The sequence below is a fragment of the Galleria mellonella genome, unplaced genomic scaffold (genome assembly GCF_026898425.1).
Source record: "Galleria mellonella isolate WM207_F2 unplaced genomic scaffold, CSIRO_AGI_GalMel_v1 utg264, whole genome shotgun sequence".
NCBI classification, from domain to species: domain Eukaryota; kingdom Metazoa; phylum Arthropoda; class Insecta; order Lepidoptera; family Pyralidae; genus Galleria; species Galleria mellonella.
In genome coordinates, this window is record NW_026442060.1 from 2,574,902 (window position 1) to 2,592,965 (window position 18,064).

Here is an 18,064-nt window from a genome sequence, read left to right on the forward strand (position 1 = left end):
ACTTGTAATGGCAAACAAGCTGAAGGCTCACCTGATGGAAGTAATAACAGTCGCCTATAGACATGAGCAGTACCATAGACATAACAGAGTACCTATACTGTTTCGCCCATGATATCCCCCATGCGTTGCCATTTTTGAGGACTCAGGTGTTATTCCTCTGTACCCTATAAATTCACTGCCATATCCGTATACGATGGGTTGTGGAATGGGCTCCTTTCTGCAGTTTTTCTCCTACAATACAATATGTTTTTTTTTTAAGTACTTACAAACATTTAAAAGGCTGGCAACCCACTAGTAACTTGCCTCGTATTGTAAGTGTTCAAAAACGATGGTAGTCGCTTCCTATGATTGACCTTTTGCTCATTTGACTCTATAACAATAAAACAAAAAATGAAGACTGCCCCTTTAAGGTTGGAAAATGTGTTTTAGAATTTTTTTCAATACCAGTGTGCCATAATTGTATGCAAAGTTATTTATATATTATAATTATACATAATTACAACATATAGTATTGTACTATACGAAATTTGTAATTACGTATTTATGACGCACATAAATATAGGTCACTGACCATTGTTGGCATGTTTCTTACACTTTAATTACATTTAACATATTTCTCATATATGTAAATTACACTAGTATTTGTTAATTCTTTATATTGTAATATTTTGTGTATACATAATAAATATATTATTCAATATAAATGCTATTTATTATCGTCTACCTATTAACAATAGAAATTTAATAGAACGAGTATATGAATATGTATATATTAACAACGGCTCTTACTGGACACTGCAAACTAATCAAGCATATAGTCCAACTAGCCTTAGGCTCAAAAAGTGCAGATTTTGTCACAATGAGGAAGAAACGCCGCAGCACTTAATTTGTGGCTATAGCCACACAGGCATAGAAGATACATCTCCTTTGGAAAATACATTTTATATATTGAGAAGATAAAAAACATCGCTATAAAAAAGTCTTAAAATTCATATAATTGATAGCAATTATCAGCGAACTTTAAAAAAGAGTGAGCACAAAAGGTCATGGAAAGGTCGCAATGTCACAGGTTTTTCAGCTTGGAAAAAGCCCGTCTTACATATGTATTATATATATAACTTACATGGAAATGGGTTGGTCACATAGCTTGAAGAACTACCAACCGATGGGGAAGAAAGGTTCTTGAATGGCGACCGCGAACGGACAAACGCAGTATAGGACGATCCCCAACTAGATAGAGCGACGACCTAAAGTGCATTGCAGGGAGTCAGTGGATGCAGGTGGTTCAGGACTGTTTTATATACCAGTCTATGGGGGAGGCTTATGTCCAGCAGTGGACGGATAATGGCTGAAATGATGATGACGATAACTCACATACATCCTTTTAATGGAGCGTTCTATTTATAAAATCTCTTCACAGAAACGTTGTTGGAAAAGCGACAAAAAAGTTTTGAGCCTTCTATACAAATCTTACAGCTAGAGGCAGCGTTGGCGAGGTACTAGTTTTTTAATAGGGGAAAATAGAACGATAGCCCACGCTATCGATATACATTGGTAGAGCACCAGTGAGGGGTGATAGGTGAGAGTGAAAGCAGGTTATGTACATATTGTAATATAAACATAAGCTCTTGAACTCTTTATTGTCGGAATAATTATCATTGTTAATTATATTGCATGTAGTGGTCGTATATAAAAGACTTTTTATTAAATAAAGTTATTTTTATATTATCGATTAAGTATCATGTAAAATGTAAAATGTTGTAGGAGAATTTTATTAAATAAATAATAAAAGTTATAATAATTATACGTAATTACAACATATTATATTATAAATATCGTTAATTAACATACTGTTTATTGCTAGCAACTAAATCTCCTCCTCCGTCTTCTTCTAGATCTCCTTTTCCTTTATCTCTTTTATCCATCTAGATTGAAAATATGTGAATTTATAATACAGAATTACTAAAATTGATAAATTACATTTTTATCCTTTTAGATAATTGTCGACAATTTCAGCTTAACGGGCGGTTGTAAGTCCCTTAATTTAAGGCGAGATTTTGCTTCTCTTTGCATTTTCTACCGCCTGTATAACGGATTGTGTTTTAAAGAACTCTTCGAAATGATACCTATAGCCACCTTTTATTATCGTACCGCTTATCATTGGCTGGGAATCCATCTTCACATTTTAGAACCAGAGTGGGCGTGCATAGTGAGGTTTCAGAAGAGCTTCCTCCTGCGAACACTCAGATTATGGAAAGATCTTCCTGTAGAAGCTTTCCCTAGAGACTATAGTATGAGGTTCTTCAAAAAGGATGTATTAAGATTTCTCAAGAGTCAGCAACGCGTGCGTGCCATCCCAAAGGTTACAGGCGCTTATAGGCTACGGTAACTCCGTTTACCATTACACGAGCCATATGTTCGTTTGCTACTATAGTAGTATAAAGACAAAAAAAGAAAAAAAAATAGCAGAGTCAAAATAAAACCTACATAAAATTTTAAATAAGACCTTTACGAATATAACTCTTAAATTCGTATCCAATTCGGTGTAGTAGTCTTTGCGTGACGTCGAAACAAACATACAAAGAAATTTACAAAGGCAAACATAGAAATTTTGTCTATCTGCAAAATTTCAAAAAAATATTGCTTTGATCTTATTAAGTCTACCTTTATCTTCCATGTAAAGACATCGTCTAACTAGACTTGTATCATATTAGTAAGATGAGAAAGTCAGTTTGTGGAGACACTGTATGATGTAAGGTTAGGAGTTACTGCGAAGTTACTAATGTGCGACACTTTTCATTAAATTTGCCATTATAAGAAAGAGTTTGTAGCGAACGTAAATATAAACTTATAGAGACTGAAAATTAACAAAATAACTGATAACGAATAATCAAGAAGCCACGTATCATAAGTGAGAGTATTTAATTGCAAGATTCTGATAGGTTCAGACCCATCCTCTCTCCATAGGATTAGTTGCAAATGTCTGTCCTCCAACCTGACTTGAATTTGTGAACTACCTTTAAATATTATTTACTTGAAATCAAAAATTATAATACTAATCTCACGCTCCTGACGATGTGAAGCAGGAAGGCTCGGCGTATGCAGATGTAGTAGCATACTCCGACTGACTGCAATTTCACGATGTAATTTGCCAATAACCTGGAATTATTCAGCAAAATACATGAATAAACAATATTTAAAAAGAAAGGTTTATATAAAAAAAACTTCAATGTGGGTAAATAAATTCATGATGCTTTTTATGTCTATAGGCGATGTTTACCACACATCATCAGACTCTTTATCATTTAATGTTGGAGAAAAAAAATGACAAAACAAAGGTAAAATAAAATTTAAAAAAATTATGAGTTTAGTTTTATTAGTACGGAACCTTTATTAGAAAAAAGTAGTCTTATACAGTAGTTTTTTTATCTATATATATATATATATATATATATATATATATATATATATATATATATATATATATATATCCGTTTCATTTTTTTAGACCTAATAATTTAAGATTGCGTGTTACAAATAAACTGACTTCGGTTGTCGCTAAACGAGTTATTTTGATTTAAAAACTAAACAACAAAATTGATTTTGATAAAATTTCTACGGGACAAATCTGTAAGTACTCGTATATATCTTTTATATAAAAAAGAATTTTCCAAAGCTGTTTATAACTGACAATTCCGGTATAATAAACATAAAAAAAAAATTAAACCAAATTGAGAACCTTTTTGTTTTTAAAGTCGATTGAAAACTGTACAATTACTATCATAAATTCGCACATAAAGATAAAACTGTCATTGCGTGCCATTGATGCATGTCGTCATAAGAGATTACAATTCTCCTAGCCATAACATAAATAATGCTATTTTTATTGTTATGTTCTCTTTAGGCTTGTCGTGACTTGGTGTTGATATTGTCATTGTTAACCTTCTACAGCATTATATATATATATATATATATATATATATATATATATATATATATATATATATATATATATATATAATGCTGTAGAAAAGAAAAACACTGTGAAGTATGTGTGGCATTACATTAAAAGATGGAGTAAGAAACAGTCACACTGTTAGACAGAAGTGTGGACTGAAAACGATGTAGTAACAAAACTCGAAAAAGGATTGTTGCATTGGCTTGGCCATTATAGAGAAGATGGATGAAAGAAGAATTACTAAAGAGATTTATCAAGCAAGAATGAATAGAGATGTCGGTAGGGGTCGCCCTTAATAGACGTAAAGTATTTGCAAATTTTATAAGAAGCAAATTGTAAAAAAATGATTTCTGTATTATCCATTTCTCTTTGTTCTATATCCTATTTTGAGTTTATGTGTAGAAATTCTATAAACTGATTGGCTTATAAAACAGGATGTATACAACTACGAGTATGAGGCGGAACTCTGCCAGCCAGTTTTTGTAGAGCATTATAATTTAAACAAACTATATGTTCGATTTCATTATCATTTCCCATTGCGTGCTGTTTAGATACGAATCGCAAGGCTTTTAGGTAGAAATAAAAGTTACATAACATTTTTAGAATACAGTTCTTGACATTACCAGGATTTGCAGAATTTGTAATACCAGGCGAGTCACATGCACATTGTTTCTAAAGAAACTTGAAAAGAACCTTTTTGAAGATCTTCATGCTATAGTCTGTAGGAAAACCTCAGCAATAAACTTATTATTATATTAATATAATGATTTATTGGTAAATTTATAAAAAAGACAAGTATTATGTTCACTATTTGGATAAGGAACCCTAGAAGCAATTGAGTCTTTTATGTTTTTAACTTTCATATATTAACTACTCTATAAATTTATGATAACGCTGTGTATTTAACAGTACTAATCAGTAACTTTTGCTCAGTTTTTCAATGTCTCTGAATATGTTATACATATCATTAATAATTATTGTGATAACATTGGTGCTTTTGCACCTATGCTTCAACTACCATGAGGAGGCCAGAGAGTTTCTGAAGATTCCTGGATTGAAGGACAGATTTTTGATTGGGAATGCTTTTGAAATATTTATGGCACCAGGTATTTTATTAGTGATTTACCAACATTATCATCATATTAAATACTGGTAGTATCTAATGAAAAATAACATAACTATATCAGTCGTTACCTGTCCACTGCTGAGTATAGGCCTCCCCCATAGACAGCCATAAGGAGCGATCCTGAGCTACTTGCATCCACTGACTCCTTGCAATGCGTTTGAAGTTATCACTACATCTAGTGGGAGTTCATTCTACACTTAGTTTGCCCATACGGTGTCCCCACTTAAGAACCTTTCTTCCCTGCCACTTCAGCTTGCTTATTATTCGGACCATATCGGTCACTTTGGTTTGCCAAAGAAACTCCCTTTCCATAACCCTCTTCGTAACTTAAGGCTTTTGCATGCCGGCTAAAAATTAAATAGCCTTTGAATACAAGTTGCCTACAATTACTGGTTTTCCACTAATTATAATAACAACATTGTGATCCTCATAGGACACACTGTGATATCCACAGTTCTCTCACAAAGTGTCATACCTGAGAAATAAGGTACCACTGTTTTCAGAATTTTTTAGTTTTTATTATATATTCTTTTCTTTATAATACAATGGTGAAAATAAGCATTTAGTTTACCTGTTGGTAAATGGTCATTGTGATTTGTAGATGCTTGCAATACTGAAGATGTTATGCCTCAATAACGAAGGAACTTTAGTATACAAATCCTGTAGTACATTTTACAACTATTTCTTCATTTGGAAATTAGACTAATATAAATATAAATAGTATTTTGTATATTAATAATATTGAATTTTCAGAAAAACTTTTTGCATTGAGATTTGTTTTGGCTAAAAAGTTCAAGGGAATATTCAGATTTTACGCATACCCTTATAAATTTATAATGATTTATAATCCGGAAGATGCGGAGGTAAGATAATATAATTATTTATACTTCATTAGATCTATTACCGCCCTTTGTGTCCCGGCATAGAATAGGCCACCCCTTCCTTTCCTGTGGGTGTTGTAAAAGGTGACTAAGGGAATTTAATGGTCAGGTGATGGGCAGTAGCATCCTTTTCAAAACATGACCAAAACTTAAACTAATCTAACTGCGGTCGCCAATCTGCTTGTCAAGCGTGACAACTGTTTTTTTATACAACTTAGAATGGCAAACAAGCTGACGGTCCACCTGATGGAAAGTGGTAACCGTCGCCAATAGATAAGAGCAGTACCATGGACATGACAGAGTATACTGTTTCGCCCATGATATGCGTTGCCCCCATGCGTTGCCATTCCTGAGGACTCAGGTGTTATTCCTCTGTACCCAGTAAATTCACGTCATATCCCACCCTTCTAACCGAAACACAGCCATGCAAACACAACTGCTTCACGGTTGAAACACAAATGGAACAGAGGTACCCAAATAATCGACTTTTATACAAAGTCTCCCTCTGGTAAAAATAACAACTATTGGCAACCCCCTCCCCTCCCACCCCAATAGAGAGAGGCCTATATTCATCAATGGACAAGTAATGACTGAGATGATGATGATGCTATCTACTACATAATATTATTTAAAAAAAATCCATTTTAAATATTACGTATACAATAAATACTAAAATGATTCGTTGAGCCAGTTAAACTTCAATTGGTCGCAATCAAATTTATTTTCTTATTTGTTAATATTGATAAAGGTTTGAGGGCGTCAATGTTCGGACTTTATCCTTGACCTTGCTACGTCATAGTCGCGACGTAATGACTCTTTTTCACAAGGTCCAAATATCGACGTGGTCAAATCATATTATAATTGTAAAAGCGAGTTTGTTTGTTTATTTTGTCCTCCTAGTACTTTAATGATCCAACTAGTCATTATTAATTGGCATATGCAATGTTTTGTGGATACCCATGGCGTGAATTTACAGGGTACAGAGGAATAACACCTGAGTCCTCAGGAATGGCAACGCATTGGGGGTAATATGGGCGAAACAGTATACTCTGTTATGTCCATGGTACTGCTCGTGTCTATAGACGACGATTACTATAGGTTACCACTTTCCATCAGGTTGGCCGTCAGCTTGTTTGCCATTCTAAGTTGTATAAAAAAGAAACGTTATTGTTCATGATTATTTTATAAGCGACGGTTACCAGTTTCCAGTTAGGGCGGGCGTAAATTTGTCTACCACTTCTAAATGCAAAATAAATTAAAACATTATTTTTGCAGGCTATATTATCTGGTATGAAATTTTCTGAAAAATCTATAGTATATAGGATTATCAAGCCGTGGTTGGCAGATGGATTACTTCTCAGCAGCGGTATGTTCATATGTATATAATCCATAATCGTTTATAAGATTAATTTAGATCAGGATTTTTATCAACATTGTCAGCAAGAATGTTTTTATTTTCGCATTTTATTTAATACGTAGAAGATTTCGTATATACTGGAGAGATGATCTTGACCGATTCTATAAGCACCGTGCGAGATGGAAGCAGTTTGGGAAGGTCTTTGGCCAGTTTGATTAATTGATTAGTTATTTAATTATATAATAAGTATGCTATATTTAGATTTAAATTATTATTTTATAATTAGTTTAGCTGTTAACTGTCCACTGTTGAACATAAGACTTCCTCATAAAGATTCAAATACTAAGTTATGATTATAAAGATTTTCATCAAAATTTGTCTTATAGGTTTTGTTAGAGCAACAATCTATTTAACGTTTTAGTATACTGACTATAAATAAAATAATTATTTAATATGATTAGTATTGCACCAATAGAGTCGAATACTTTTTCAAAAGAAACTTCGACTAACCGGATGATAAAGTATTTAGAATTTCCCATACAAATTTGAAAGCTAAACACAAGACGAGACAAGTGTGATAGATTTTGTTTTGGACATGTGTTTTTTGTGAAAGATGTTTAGTTCCACTATTAAAAGAAGAATTTAATGATTCGGATATTACATTGTATTTACATACATAAGAAATGATTCAATGTAAGGTTATTTCTAATATGAACTTTGTGATTTGCACTTAATTGGTTGTTGCTCAATTTTAGGTGCAAAATGGCAACAAAGAAGAAAGATCCTGACACCTGCCTTCCATTTTGATATTCTTCGTCAGTTCCATGTTACCATGGAGGAGAACAGTAAACAATTGACGGATACTTTGGAAAAGAATATAAAGGAAACTATTGATATCAAACCCATCATCACTGAGTATACGATCAACACCATTTGTGGTAAGTCACACCTACTATTTATTTTAGTGAGTACATTGTATTTTTTTTTATACAACTTAGAATGGCAAACAAGCTGACGGTCCACCTGATGGAAAGTGGTAACCGTCGCCTATAGACATGAGCAGTGCCGTGGACATAACAGAGTACACTATTTCGCCCATGATACCCCCCATGCGTTGCCTGAGGACTCGGGTGTTATTCCTTTGTACCCAGTAAATTCACGCCATTGTATTCTGCAATTATACAAGAAATTTATTCTATTTCCATAAATACAATTTACCCCATACAAGTTCTAATTCTTACTTAAATTTACTATGTTTAATAGTTTGATAGAATAATGCATAGCTGTTTTAAATTTGATAGGTGAGATTCTATTATAGACAGATGAATGAATGGAAGATGCTTGTTACTCTTTTACACAAAAACTACTGAATAAATTTGAATGAAATTTAGTACACGGGTATAAACTATATACTAACTTAACACATAGGATATTTTATGTACTGATTCACATGGGCCATATAGCTAGTACAGTAATAAATTATAAGAAGTATAACTTATTTACTATTTAAATTAAGGGTTAAATGTATATAAGTTCTACAAACGTAATTTTACACTCAGATTAAATACTTTGTTTTGTACAGAAACAGCAATGGGAACGAAGTTGTCAGGAGAAAATTCAGCTGCAGGAAAGACTTACAAAAATGCAGTACTCAGTCTTGGTGAAATGTTTGCACAACGTTTTGTAAAGGCGTATCTATTTCTTGAGTTTGTTTTTAACTTATCGTCATTGAAGTTTAAACAAGAGAAGACTATACAAATTGTAAAAAAATTCACAGGAGAAGTTATTAATAAGAGAAAGGAATACATAGATCAATATGGTTCAGCTATTAATCCTACAGAACCGCACGGAGATGGTGTTTATAAGAAAAGAAAGAAAGCCGCTTTCCTAGATCTATTACTCGCCGCTGAGAATGAAGGACAAATTGACAGAAGCGGAATACAAGAAGAAGTTGATACATTTATGTTTGAGGTAATCTAAATTTGAGTTTACTTAGACAGTACAGTGGTAACAAAATTTACTATTTTTGAAGCCTAGTTTTGTGTATAGTGTATAAGTGTGTGTGTTTTGTGTATACCTGTCAATGTAAAAATATCTGAAACTTTAATACCAAAATATTATAAAATTTCAAATTATGCTACGGTAATGATCACAATGATTTAATAGATTTTAAAATTTGATAAATAATGCAGACTAATTTGAATACTTTTAACTCAATCTGATTGGTTAGTTTACAAGTATTTAATTGATAATAAAATAATAATGAACGGAATATCAAATCATGTTTGTTGAAGGTTTCTGTAGATAATAACTGTTGTAGTCTGAAGGTTTTGTTATTAAATGATTAGATCAAATTTATTTTTATAATATTTGAAATAGTAAATAAGCTGACGATCTCAGGGAAAGTGATAACGGCTGCTTATAGATATGAAATATACAATAAATATATATTACAATAAATCAAAATAAAGAAAAGGACAGCAGAATATGCTAAAACGATGTTAACACATTTATCCTCAATAATAAAATAAACATGAATTTCTGTTCGTTACATCTTAGCGTATAAAATTTGATATACATCTACTATTCGTATATAAGATGAAGAATAATATAGGTTACTTTTTATGCCAGTTAATGAAAATATTTTGATCACACGGACGAAGTTGCCGGTAAAAGCTAATATAATATTATATTATTTTATATATAATAATATAATTGTGACTAGAAGATGTTTGTGCATGGAAGATATTTAAGAAATAATATCACGGGGAGTCTTCGTAAGACTAATGTCAAAATAATATTTTTTAGAAATTTTATATGTCTGTTTGTCGGTACATTGTTTTTGATATCACGCAAAGAATATTGCACTAAATTGGATATAGTTTCCACTGCTGTATTCCTGGAAGTTAGACTTAAAATGGGTGGACGTTTTATCTTTATTGCCATTCCTGATTTTTCAGGAATGGTAAAGTATGGGGAGTATCATGGGCGAAACAATAATAATATATAATACTTGTTATCTCCACGGTACTGCCATGTCTATAGGCGACGGTTACTACTTGCCATCAGGTGGGCAGTCACCTTTTTTGCCATTCTAAGTTGCATAAAAAAACTTGATATATTATTTAGAAGTGGTCAACTTAATTGGTTCTTCTACTTCTTAAATCCACATTTTTGAAGTAAAAGGCAGTAATATAGTTAAAGATAACATCAAGTCAAGTGATCACTCATTATTATAAAATAGCATTACTATTGTATAATTATTATATGATGATAATAGAAGAAATATAAACTATAGAAAGAAACTTTTGATAGATTTTCAATCTGCATGAGTAAATGTTTTGTTTCTTCTAGGGCCACGACACAACAGCATCTGGGATTACATTTCTACTTCTGATGCTTGCAAACCATAAAGATATACAGGTAATTGTAACTAACTACTAGAGGGAGACTTACGAAAATCGTCTGCTGTGGTGCCACTGTCCCTTTCATTTTTCTGCCATGAAACAGCTGTGCTGGCATGACTGTATTTTGGTTTGAAGAGTGAGATTTGTGAAATTACAAGGAATGGAGGCATAATACCCTAGTCTTCAGAAATACCAATATTTGGAGAGTATTATGGGGATTACAGTATATTCTGTGATGTCCATACTAGTATTCGTGGCTATAGGTGATTGTTACCACTTTCTATCAAGCGAACCGTCAGTTGGTATGCCATTATAAATTGTATAAAAAGCTTTCATGTTTATACCCGTTTCATTACGATAGACTATCATCAATGCATTCACAGGAAAAAGTTTATCAAGAAATGAATAGCATCTTTGGTGATTCTACAAGACAAGCTACTATTGATGACCTGGCTCAAATGAAATACTTGGAACTTTGTATAAAAGAGACTTTAAGACTTTATCCACCAGTTCACTTTATGGCAAGAACGTTAAACGAACCGGTAAAGTTAAGTACGTGTTGGATAATTTACAATATTCACTTTTATTATTATTAGATCAGCTATTCACTGCCCATTGCTGAACATAGGATTCTCCCTACTACAACTACTGGCAATACCGCCTGTGTTGCCAGCAGTTTCCACGCTTGGCAGGCGGGTCGGCAACCCAGTTAGTCTTTAGTGATATTTAAAGAGAAACGCTGCTGTCCATTCCTCGAACATTTACTTCCATGAATCGTCTCTTACGACATCCACAAGAAAGGAAGGGATGGCCCATTCTATACAGGAACCACACAGTAGCATAGCGGTACAGTATTTTCAGTATTGCTCACATTTAGGTCGGCACTTTAATCCTTCCTTTCAAAATGGATTGTGCGTAAAGTTTGTTCATTATGTATATTCAAAATTTAAATGGGATGTTATACACAGGTGATAGCATCCGTACAGGATTGACGGCTGAGTAAATGATGTAATTATGTATGTCACAAACATGAGGTGGTGTCGATTTGCTCGTTATACTCGTTCCCCTATTCTATCCTTACATTTTCACCTCGTCCTATTTATGAAGTTTAAACGCTTTTTAATGTTATAAATGTGAAAGTGAGATTATTTACCTTATAGCGCTTTTACTGCTTCACCAATCACTGTAAAATTCAGTATACATGTACAATATGGAGTGAAGAAGAATATGGACAATTTTTATTCAGATCAGTAAACATACCAGAGGGAGACTTTGTACAAAAGTCGATTGCTTGGGCATCTTTGTCCCATTCGTGTTTCAACCGTGAAGCAGTTGTGTTTGCATGGCTGTGTTTCGGTTTGAAGGGTGGGATATGGCATGAATTTACTGGGTACAGAGGAATAACACCTGAGTTCTCAGGAATGGCAACGCATGATACCCCATCATGGGCGAAACAGTATACTCTGTTATGTCCATGGTACTGCTCATGTCTATAGGCGACGGTTACCACTTTTCATCAGGTGGGCCGTCAGCTTGTTTGCCATTCTAAGTTGTATAAAAAAAATATATAAGCCAGGTCAGCGGATGAAGCCGCGGATAAATACTAGTTATACATGTATTTTTCAGGTAATTACAATATCCCAGCTGGAACTGAGTGTTTAATTCTCATATTTGACCTACATCGCCGTGAAGACTTATTTAAAAATGCTTTAACATTTGATCCTGATCGATTTTTACCTGAAAACAGTGTTGGTAGACATCCATACGCTTACATACCTTTCAGTGCTGGACCTAGAAATTGTATAGGTAAGTTGAAATACCGATAAAGGTTAAATAGTATAAATATAATAAAGATAATGGTACATGGGAATATGACCCCATACGCGAATAAAAGGTAACTATAGACATGAACAGCACTGTAAATGTTACAGAATACGGTGTGATGTCTATGGTATCTCTCATACATTGGCATTCTTGAGGACTATGATATTAAGCTTTTGTAGCCTATAATTTTACTGTCATATTTCGCCCTTTCAAACACAGTCCCCCTGCTTATGAAATTGTAAAGTTTCTGCCAATCTCATTTATTGCCCAATTTTCCAATTTGGATGGATGCTTTATGATAATTTATGTAATGTATGTCTGAGGTACAATCTCTATTCCAATGCACTCGTAATAATTTTTAAAACGTTTGTTTTCTGAATATTTTTTTATATTTTAATAATATAGTTCTTTTTGCGGATTTTTTTTTATTTATTTTTTTTATTAAAATTTAAAACATCTAGAAAATGAAAATGGCGGACTTAAAACCACGTGGCGTTATCTACTAGTCGACCGTACACAGAAATTATGATTATTTACTTTTATTATGTTGCAAAAATCATTATTTCCAGGTAAAAGGTTTGCAATAATGGAAATGAAATCTGCAGCATCAGCGGTTATTCGACGTTACAAACTTGAAGCAATAACCAAACCAGAAGACATTAGGTTTGTTGGCGATATAATTCTTCGATCTATTGATCCAATTTATATGAAGATTATCAAAAGAAAAATATAAAAATAATAAAAAATCCTTCTAGTGTTGGTTCGCTATATATTTTCTTTTTAATTATTGTCAAATGTATATTTTTTTACTTTGCAACTTTAAGGAATTTGACTCGCACTTAATGGCGTTTTTACCATTATTTTTAACAATCATACGTATTATGTAAATAGTAACTTTATAAAATATAAAATCATGTCTATGTATTACTACAATAAATATAAAAATCAAAACAGTTGCTTATTACTACGACTATCATTTACAACATATATATTTCAGAAATATTATCCGAAATTTTTCAATTACCGAATTTTTTCAGATAAACAATAACAAACGTATACATATTGACTTACAAATTATATAACACATACAATGGACAACATTACACAGAAGATTAGGCGACGTGCTGAAGAAGGGCCAAATTAAAAGTACTAGTAACCGACGTGCGTGTATGAAAAGATGGATGAATGTGTAAGAAGCGAAAGCAGTTTGTTTGAATCGAAGCATTTGGCGTTCCATTGTTTCTGCCTACCCTAATGGGAGACAGGTGTGACAGATATATATGTATGTATGTATGTAATAAAATATTTCCGAGGCTAGAATCTACTACTACCCAAACATTGTCTCAGTCATTAATCTAAGTGCTTTATATTATTCTCAATTTCGTGTATAATATAGTATATATCATATATGTGTAAGTATATTTATTCGTTTATATATGCAATTGTAGTATGTATGTATATCAATAATTTCTAGTACCGCATTCGAGTATTCTGACACTTCCCTATGGTTGACTGGGAGAGAATGCTTTTAGCATTAAGTACGCCATGTACACATATTTGTACTAATGAATAAATAAATAAATGAATAAATAGACCCAGTAGGTAGCAGTAGGGGCAAATAAAGTAGGTAGTCTAGTATTATGTAGAACAGTAAAGAAAAAGGATTTGATATGGAGCCTATTTGAGGAATTATATAAACAAATACCGGATACAAGATAAAACTCATTGAAATATTAAAATAACAACAACAGGCTGAAACAGGAAAACGAGTGAATTCATATATCTGTTACTTCATGGTTCAATTAACAATGATCAATCAACAATGATATCTAATATGAAATTTCCGGGGAAAATGGATTGTTAGTATTGGAGATCTAACAGCCCCATTGCTTGCAATATACCCTATTAGCTCGACCTCTACGCGGTTCCCTCTGGAAACTGGATGGGCTAACTGATCTGCCTTTTCATTCTCACCAACCATCCCTCGCTGGGGTCCCGGCAACGTATACCGTTAGCAGGCGCAGCTTACCATTCCATTATCATCTATTAAAAAATGTCCAGTATTGACATAAACTGATAGCGTAGGCAGTGTCTTACCGTATCATTATTGTTATTTAAAAACATTTGCTAGCTACTAGAAAATACTACAATGAAATAGGCTGTCAACTTGTTTACCATTGTGTGATGCATAAAAAATAAGATATGATATAAATGTACGTATACGGATACATTTTTTTTTTAATATTTTTGTAAACAAAACAACATAATTAGCATATAATAGATAAATTGTCTTGAACAAATTGAGTCTAACAGACCTCTATGTTTATAAAGATAATATTATATCTCCGTTTACACTTTATCACATGGAATATCCCAATATTTATCTACTATTTTGTTTAAATTACTATTTTTTTTAATAATTTTACGTAATTATTTCATGTTATCAGGTAATATTGATTTGATTACAAATTATAAACAAAGTAACCAGAGGGAGACTTTGTACAAAATTCGATTGCTTGGGTACCTCTGTCCCATTCGTGTTTCAACCGTGAAGCGGTTGTGTTTGCTTGGCTGTGTTTCGATTTGAAGGGTGGGATATGGCGTGAATTTACAGGGTACAGAGGAATAACACCTCAGTCCTCAGGAATGGCAACGCATGGGGGGTATCATGGGCGAAACAGTATACTCTGTTATGTCCATGGTACTGCTCATGTGTATAGGCGACGGTTACCACTTTCCATCAGGTGGGCCGTCAGCTTGTTTGCCATTCTAAATTTTATTAAAAAAAAAACATAAATGAAATATTGTTTTTATTTAATTAAATATTACGGGAAATAGGTGCCTATCAAATGTATTAAATTAGGTAAAAAGTAATATGGATACTTCTGTAACTGTTTATCTACAATTTTTAATTTTTCACCACAAAATTATATTTCTATTTTGCCAAAGGTTGATTTGGAGAGAATGCTATATAGCATTAAGCCAGCCTTTTATACTAAACACTTCTGTGTAATGTAATCAATAAAGAATAAATGAAAAAAAGAAAATTTGTAAACTTTGAAAAATACCCTATCAAGTTGACCTCCACCAGTATGTTTTTTAATGGATTAATCATGGTGGGTCAATTAACCTGTTTCATATTCACCTATGATCTCTCATTGGTGCCCTGCCAGCGTCTGCCAATGTCGCAGGTGGGGATATCATTTTATTTTAAATCTTGGTAGGTCGACTCATTCTACAACCTGAGGGTTGGCGGAAGAAAACTCCTTTTAAACTGCCCTGTACTCGATCATTTAGTTTCAAGCGTCTGAGTATGAATTCCCCGTCGATGGTGAGTTGTGCGGAACTTCATGTAATCCCTAGTATTCTGGATTCAATCATGATGATGATATCAGTTGTTAAGTGTCAACAGCTGAACGTAGGCCTTCTTCATAATAAAGGGTTTTGCAAGTAGTCGCCATGCTTAGCAGGAGGGTTGGGAACCACAGTTACCTAACCTTTGGTGATGTTTTAAGAGGGACGCTGCTACCGATCCTTCGACTATTAAATTCCCTTAGTCACCTTTTACGACACCCAGGGGAAAGTAAAAGGTGGTCTATTCTATGCCGGGACCATACAATGATTTTCAAAGTAATACGAATCTACATCTGGCTTTCTATGCAACAAACTGAAGAATCATATAATCGACAATTATGAAAAAAATGCATTTAAATAAATCACACATAAAATTTTAATAAATTTCTTAGTCTTGTGGCAATGTCGTGTATTACGAAGGTCAAAGTCAGGTACCTCATACGTAGCAATTTATAATATTGCCAGTATAAAATATATTATTGTTACCATATTTAGCGGTGAACAAAATATTATTTTGCCAAAGATATTGGGATTCAAGAGGGTTGACGTCAGGCAGGTGGCCGGTCGTAAAACTAAAAACCAAATCTTTTTGTAATATGAATAAAATCATATTACGCCGACCCCAAATGATTGGAATAAGGGTAGGAAGATGATGATGATGATTGGGATTCACGCACTATGCTATTTATATCCAAGCTTTTACCATTCGTTTACGTGGTGAGGAAAAAAATACCATATGTCCATTTTATTCCCAAATAGTATGTATATGCCAAATTTCATGTCAATTGATCGAGTTATTCGGCAAAAGATAACAAACAAACAAATTTATATTCAAATGAATTTGGTAATGATTTTATTTCATAAACTAATATTACAATTACGAGTACAGTGCGAAGATTCAATGTAAATTGTTATATTTCGCTGATAATATTATCCTATTTACTATGGCAGTTGAGTAAGATAGGAAATACAAGTGTTATTATTTCAGTCGTTAATTGGCCACTGGACATAAGCCTTCCCCATAAGGAAAGTTTTGCCAGTAGTTGCCACGCTTGACTGGCGGGTTGGCAACCGTAATTAAGCTTTTAGAGAGGGACGCTGCTGCTCATTTCTCGCTTTCCCTTAGTCGCCTATTAAGATTCTTACGCGGCGAAAATAAATAAATAGTAATAAATACAAGTGTATTTATTAGTATTTATTTATTATTAGCTTTAATCCCAAACTTTGTAAGCGTGAATTTCAAAAGTAGAAAATCAATCAAAGAAAAAGATCAATTGTAAATATATGTATTTGTTATGTATATATGTATGTGTATGTATGTATGTATATGTGTATGTGTGTAAGTTTTTATTTATTTATGTATTAATGTTATATTATTATTCATGTACTTTTATTATTTACATATGTAGGTATATAGAGCTGTTTTTATTGTGTTATATATTACATTTTTTTTTACTGGGTATTATTTAGTTTATCTTTAATTGTACGGTTATTACCCTTATACATTCTACAGTTTTCTTTCAGCTTCTCAAAGGTTGACTGTAAGAGATCCCTTTATGAGATAAATCCGCCATTGTATATTAAATCATTTACCAGTGTTTAATCTGAGTTATGTACAATAAAGATTTTACAATACAATACAATCAATGAAAGATATCATTTCTAGATGGTGATTTTTAGGCAGTATATTAAGATAAAACCTATCTTTAAGTTCAATCTTTATGAAATATTACTGTAAAAACTGTATCCAATTTGATATATTAGTTTTTGCGTGATACCGAAACAAATATAAAAACATAGACGCATAGACAAAAAAAATATATATATATTCTTTTGTTTTATACTACTCTATATTTCTTCTTTTATATCTCTTATATACAGATACCGTCTAAATCATTAAATTATTAAAATAAACAAAACTACCAATAATTCAACTATTTGTTTAAAAGGGCTTGGTAGAATTTGGTAGATTTTTAATTAAAATCAGGGAGAGTATGTAATTTTAAGATGGCCACACTCTTGGTAAGCCAAAACTCAAATAAAAAAGTATACAGCATAATGGATAATGTAATAGAAAGGGTATCCCCACCTAGACTTCGATTTTACGTCAGAAGTGGGGATTGACCTGTATTAAAAGCTTACGCAAAAATTGCAAAT

General features: G+C 32.7%; 1 protein-coding gene across 1 annotated transcript; it reads left to right on the plus strand.

Moving 5' to 3' along the window:
- The first annotated feature begins 4,865 nt into the window (after window positions 1–4,865).
- LOC113513211 (cytochrome P450 4C1-like) lies at window positions 4,866–13,517 on the plus strand. Its single transcript, XM_031911263.2, has 9 exons — window positions 4,866–5,064; window positions 5,838–5,947; window positions 7,241–7,331; window positions 8,078–8,260; window positions 8,905–9,293; window positions 10,677–10,745; window positions 11,113–11,281; window positions 12,356–12,535; window positions 13,123–13,517. Exons 1-9 carry the CDS (start codon window positions 4,899–4,901, stop codon window positions 13,284–13,286), a joined length of 1,521 nt encoding a protein of 506 aa, XP_031767123.2. The 5' UTR covers window positions 4,866–4,898; the 3' UTR covers window positions 13,287–13,517.
- The last annotated feature ends 4,547 nt before the right edge of the window (window positions 13,518–18,064 follow it).

Excerpts from the sequence above, each read along its gene's own strand:
- LOC113513211 (XM_031911263.2), top strand. The coding sequence starts at position 4,899 with ATGTCTCTGAATATGTTATACATATCATTAATAATTATTGTGATAACA. Across the intron at positions 5,065-5,837 it reads TGAAATATTTATGGCACCAG|AAAAACTTTTTGCATTGAGA; the intron begins GTATTTTATTAG and ends TTGAATTTTCAG. Across the intron at positions 12,536-13,122 it reads TGGACCTAGAAATTGTATAG|GTAAAAGGTTTGCAATAATG; the intron begins GTAAGTTGAAAT and ends CATTATTTCCAG.